At 42.7% G+C, this 6,000-nt stretch overlaps 1 protein-coding gene across 2 annotated transcripts in view; it reads left to right on the forward strand.

Annotated features, from left to right (window-relative positions):
• LOC119978640 (synaptotagmin-6-like) overlaps positions 1 to 3,871 on the forward strand; it is a 454,793-nt gene extending 450,922 nt beyond the window's left edge. Inside the window, exons 7-8 of one of the 2 annotated variants that reach the window (XM_038820429.1) lie at positions 436 to 510; positions 2,283 to 3,871. In XM_038820429.1, coding sequence (XP_038676357.1) covers positions 436 to 510; positions 2,283 to 2,354 — 147 coding nt within the window. In that variant the 3' untranslated portion in view covers positions 2,355 to 3,871. The remainder of the gene's footprint in view (positions 1 to 435; positions 511 to 2,282) is intronic. The other variant, XM_038820430.1, reaches the window with a different exon arrangement.
• Positions 3,872 to 6,000: the final 2,129 nt, after the last annotated feature.

The following is a 6,000-nucleotide window of genomic DNA, read 5'->3' on the forward strand; positions in this document are numbered from 1 at the left end:
CAGATTCAGATATGGAATGCCCCCATTCATCCACAGGCTCCATCCAAAGGGTTTATTTAGGACAGATTATATGTGTCCTGTGAGAGCTGAATAGTATTGAGATGATGAATTGGATAACCAGCCCACATCTGCCACCACCCTCACATCTCCCCATCTCGCACTCCTCCCCTTTGCCTGTCTGACAGTGCTCAGAATTCCTCCCCTTATTGGGGTGAATAGTCAAAGGTTGAGGGACAGACTTGTTGCTGTTCTTTGAGATTGATCCTGGGTCATTTTCATCTTCAACTTAAAATGGATAGTGTGAAAGCCCCTCTATCATATGGAATATGTCAGATGTCAGAAATGGCGAGGTGAGGGGGGAAGGGGGGTGATGACAGGTACAGGAAATGAGGAACGACATATCCTGAGGCTTTTAATGCTTCCCCTTTGTCTTAGGCTGTGGGTGAAGCCGCACTTGCGGGGGAAGGAAGCGGTTGTGAAGGGTATAGTGGTACCTCCTGCACGTTACTGGTAAGTTGTGGGTGCTGTTCCGTACTGTGAGGGGAAGAGGGCGGGAAATGAGAGACATGTCGATGATAATGCTTTGTTCGACTGTCTTCCTGTACCTTGGCTGCCCCAGTGGAGTCATTGAACATCTTCTGGCACTGAGTTATCACACGGGGGTTTGTGTAGGTTACACTGACAGCCTAGACATCCTCATTCCAATGTGCCTGGACCCTTGTTTTTTTCACTGGTCTCCTTCCCTCTGTTTTGAATATGTTCTCAGAGAATTTCTATACACTGTTGAATAACTTAGGGAGACTATTGTTTTGTTTAACTACCTGAAGAACTTGCTCCCCATTTTAGCATTTTTGACCTGTTCCTTTTGAGCTGCTCCAGCTATTTAAATGCTGCAGTGTTGCTGGATTGTCCGGTCCACCAAAGTGGTTCTGGGGACCTGCTTTCTGAGTCTGGCTCAGCAAAGTTCAGCAGAGGCAGAGCAAGATCATGCCAGTGACCGGAAGTCCCACTCCACACCTCTGGCATGAACCCAATGAATTAGAAAATCCATCTTAAATTTGGTGACATTGCTCCTTTACAAAGAAATGTTGCACCTGCAGTGGCATTATGCAAATAAGCCCCCTTATTAAATGCAAATTTGTAACTTTAAGCTGTTTAACGAAACAGTCCACTCCAAGAGGTGGCTAAGTGACATAAATCTTTGTACAGCGGCTGAAACATAAAATTTGGCTCTCACCTGGTGGAGCATCATATTTTTATCCTCTGCCCCAAAAACAGGATGTAGTAAAAACCCTCATTCCCAGCCAGCCACCATGAGAGATTTAAAGGAGGTCATATTCTTTCATTGACAACTTGATTGTGGTTCCTGGTGCGAGAGTGTTATTCATGTAATGTAGATATATGCTAAATTGGACAAATAGGGAGAGTGTAAATCTTTGCTGATATTTGCTCATCACTGTCGGGAAAATGTGTTGTTTGGTCTTTGAGCACTTGACACAATTTTTGAGTTGTTGAACTGTTTCTCCTTGGACCAGCTATGAATTCCTTCAGTAAAACATTTGGAAGACTGAAGCAATAATCTTCAGCTCCCTCCACAAATTATGGTCCTTCAGGATTGACTCCGTCCCTGACCGTAGTAGATTGTTTGCAACCTCAGAATCCTGCTCAACCCTGATCTGCATTTTTGACCCATCTCCATCACAAAGACTACCTACTTCCAATTCCTCAATATTCCCTTCCTCAGCCCACCCACTGCTGCAACTCACAAATGTACCATTATCATAGAGACTAATTCACATTGCTGTCCTTGCCAGCCACCAGTCCCAATTTCCACAGGCTCAGGCTTTATCTCGACATTGCTGCCCCTTGCCTATCATGTAGCAGGTCCTGCTTTCCCATCACCTCATCTTTATTGGGATAAAGGGCCTCCAACGCCTCAAAATTAAAATTCTTGTTCTTGTCCTTAAGGTGTCGGGCCCACCACCTCACGACTCTCGTCCAGTCCTGCGTCTGGCTTCCCAAATAGCAATTAATCTAATTTTGGCCTCATTCTTCTCCTCTGGGCTTCACTCTCTGTCGTGGCCTCTCTAAACATTCCCACATTCCTCTCCTCCTTTGAAATCTTTGGGAATGCTGTAAAGAACCTCTCTTTCTCTCGCCATTGGCTCAGCCTTCATTTTCCATATGCCTTCCTTGAGATTTTTTTCTGTGTTAAACTCATTATGTGAATACAAACTTGTTCAATAAGGAAGTGACACAAAGGTTTATCTTTTTCTTTTCAGTGGCAAGGCCGTGCTGCCAGCTTCGACAGCCAAGTGTCCTGTCCATCTCCTAAACCTCCAGCAACACCATGACTTCCAGTGCAGAGAGATTCTGTGGATCCTTCAGTGTTCTGAACATAATGTAATGTCAGTAGTTCAGTCTCTTTCCTTACAGGAAAAAACACATTGTACTCTGCAAAATGGACACAAGTATCTTGGAGGTAGCTTGTCTTAAGCTTGTTGCTTGGATAGAAAGCAAATCCAAACATTGGGTGACTTTCAGATGTTGTGCAAGAAGGATACAGGATTATTATTGTGCAGCCATAGATGTAAATAAGGGGAAGGCACAAGAGAACACTGTTCTGCACTAGGGAGAGAAGTGGAACCAAATGTTGTCGGTGATGTGTGAAATTTAAGTCCATCTGTATCACAGCTTGAACCAATACATAGGTTTGAGTAACGTGCCTCAAAAAATGATTCTGGTCTGTGTTAAAACTTGCATCACTTGTGTTTTTTTTATCATGGAGTCAATATAGTTTCTCAGTTCCATAAATGACCAAAATATAGATTTATCATGGATTAAAACTCACAATAGTTTGCAACCTCAGGCTATCAAAATACTAGTCAGGCAATTACATTTTCAATGTTTTGATTGCGTAGAAAGCATTCTTGTTGCACAAAATAATTACTTTAATTTTTATTTGAATAAGCAAGCTTAAAACGTGATGCGTTGCCATGTACTATGTCAAAGGAAGCAAAAAGATTCTTGATTTTGGGTTACCAAATGTTTTCGGGCTACGGAAAGAAATGAACAGTCGGGATCCTATGAGTTAACAAATCTAGCTGCAGGCCTGATATAATTGTTGAATCAATTGATTGAGGAATGTTTCTTTAGGACTTTGTATGGTCCTCGACCTCGCTGACAATCTCCTCTCTTCAAACCCTAAACTTGAATATTCTACTCTATTTTATTGGTTGATCAGAATAGAGGAGTGTTTGCATTGTTTACGGAGAGGACTTGGCAATCCGCCATCGGAAAAAAGGACACATGTCCTAAAGCTGAAGTGCATCTCTCCCAGGCGAATGGTCTGGAAAATGCATAGATATTTATGTCCCGAACTCTATGATCTGAATCTGGCTCAGGCAAACTGGATTCACAGTGCTCCTTCGGTATTGATTAGAGCATTTTAAAAATCAGCTCTTTTGGAAAAGAAATACACAAATGTTAAGGTTAAGTGAAACTGGGAGAGGCTTCATAAATTTGCCCTTACATGGCATAGGTGCAAATCAGATGTTTACCTTTTTTAAAAAACCTGAAATTTGGCTGAATAAGAAATATAACTGAAAGATGCAAAATTGTTAGGGTCCTTCTGAATGTATTATGGATGTAATGCACCCCTGAAAAAAGATGCCTATTCATAATTGCCTCATTAATATTTATTCTCCTATTTCAAAATACAATTGAGAATCCACACTGTGTTGGCTTGCCGTATCTTTTTTTAAAACTTTAGTGTACCCAATTCTTTTTTTCCAATGAAGGGGCAATTTAGCCTGGCCAATTCACCTACCCTGCACATCTTTTGGGGTTGTGGGGCGAGACCTACACAGACACGGGGGAGAATGTGCAAACTCCACACGGACAGTGACCCGGGGCTGGGATCCAACCTGGGTCCTCGGTGCCGTGAGGCAGCTTTGCTAACCACTGCGCCACCATGCCACCCTTAGCCAGCCCCATCTTAACCACCATCTCACCTGAACTATTTCTAGCCAGAGAAACATGATTAAAATCTCGAAGTCAGCCTCTCCGATACCTGGCTACATTCAACTTGTCATTTTCTAATTCACATTAGAAATGAGCTGCTTCCTCTCCAGTTCCTCTGAGTTCAAAAGAGAAAGCAGGCTCCAACTCCAGTATAGATTTGTGATGTTCTGCAGTGAGGGTTTCTTTTGCGTTTTCTTGCTTCACTCATTGAATCAAAAACTAAATCTATCATTTCAGGAAACTCTCCAGGTTTATAACAGAGCAACAGGCAAGATTCCAATTGCATTTAATAAACTGAGAAACCAAATTATTGAATACTCAAATGAAGCAAAATACTGCAGGCGCTGGAAATCTGAAATAAAAACAGAAAATGCATTGAGCAGGTCTTGCAGCACCTGTGGTGAGAGAAGCAGAATTAACATCTCAAGTCCAATAACCCTTCCACAGAACTGAAGAGGGATAGGAATTTAGTGAGTTATATATTGGGAAAGAGGGAGGTCAAGTGTTGCAGCAGAATGGAAAATCAGAGATAGATTGGAGCGAAGGAGAGATGAACAAAAATATCATCATATGAGACAAAGTGGCTGTTAATGGTGCAATTAGGGACTGAAGAGTGCAAACAGTGGCAAAGGCAGGATAGCAGAATGTGTTAATAGCAGAACAAATGTCAGTGCTCAGTGGGAGCAAAATTGAACAACAATGAACAGTGGCCATGTGGGGAGGGGAAGACCTGCTGAGTTTATCCAGCATTTTCTTTTTTTATGAACCCTAAGTTGGTCTGAAATCCTCTTCTAAAATGTGCGTTTGATACAAATTGTTTACAGCCCAGGTAGGATGTGTGTTGGAGGTTAATATGGAACTAATTATTTTTAAATTTGAGCTTTACATTTGGGTACACTATTCGTGATATCGAACCGCACTGAGTGGGGGAGCCTACAGGGAAACTGCAGGTTATTACTGGAAGGTGAGTACAGTACACAGCCGATATGTAAAGTTCTTCCCAGTGTTGCCAAAGTGGGGAAAATTCCCCTTAAATCTTCTCACTTATCGCACAATGGAGTGTGCTTATTGGAATGTCAGCTTTAGAACATAGAACATAGAACAGTACAGCACAGAACAGGCCCTTCGGCCCTCAATGTTGTGCCGAGCCATGATCACCCTACTCAAACCCACGTATCCACCCAATACCCGTTACCCAACAACCCCCCCCCTTAACCTTACTTTAATTAGGACACTACGGGCAATTTAGCAGGGCCAATCCACCTAACCCGCACATCTTTGGACTGTGGGAGGAAACCGGAGCACCCGGAGGAAACCCACGCACACAGGGGGAGGACGTGCAGACTCCACACAGACAGTGACCCAGCCGGGAATCGAACCTGGGACCCTGGAGCTGTGAAGCATTTATGCTAACCACCATGCTACCCTGCTGCCCCTACTACCCTGCTGGGATTCTATTGAGACAATATAGAAAGAGCTTTGGCTTGCATTAATCATATTCTCTAGCTAACTTGGAGTACTTAATGGTGAAGTGGAGTACAAGAAGTGAAAGTGTTTTCTTTATTACAAGCATCCTCTCTTTCACGAGAGCCATGTTCATTCTTGAAATATATTTGAAATCAATAAATACTTTGGTGGGTTGCTTTATGAAGTCCAAGTAGACTGACACCAGATTTATCCGACACAACAGAAGATAGTAATACTACTTTGAAACTTCCGCGCCGGCTTCAGTTGCTACCAGCGGCTGTTTGCAGTTTGATAATGCATTGCACACATTTTGGGCATGTTGCAATAGTTAACATACTGAGCATGACATCATTATTTTGGGCAATGGCACAACTTTATAGTTTACAAAAGTATTGGTGACGTTAATTGTACTTACTGGTCAGTCCGCTCATGACATGACTGAACTTGAGGCCACAATAAGACCCACTCTCGAGCGATAGCCAAACTTCCATTCCACTCAGGGAGCATTGA

The sequence above is a fragment of the Scyliorhinus canicula genome, chromosome 15 (genome assembly GCF_902713615.1).
Source record: "Scyliorhinus canicula chromosome 15, sScyCan1.1, whole genome shotgun sequence".
Classification (NCBI taxonomy): Eukaryota; Metazoa; Chordata; class Chondrichthyes; order Carcharhiniformes; family Scyliorhinidae; genus Scyliorhinus; species Scyliorhinus canicula.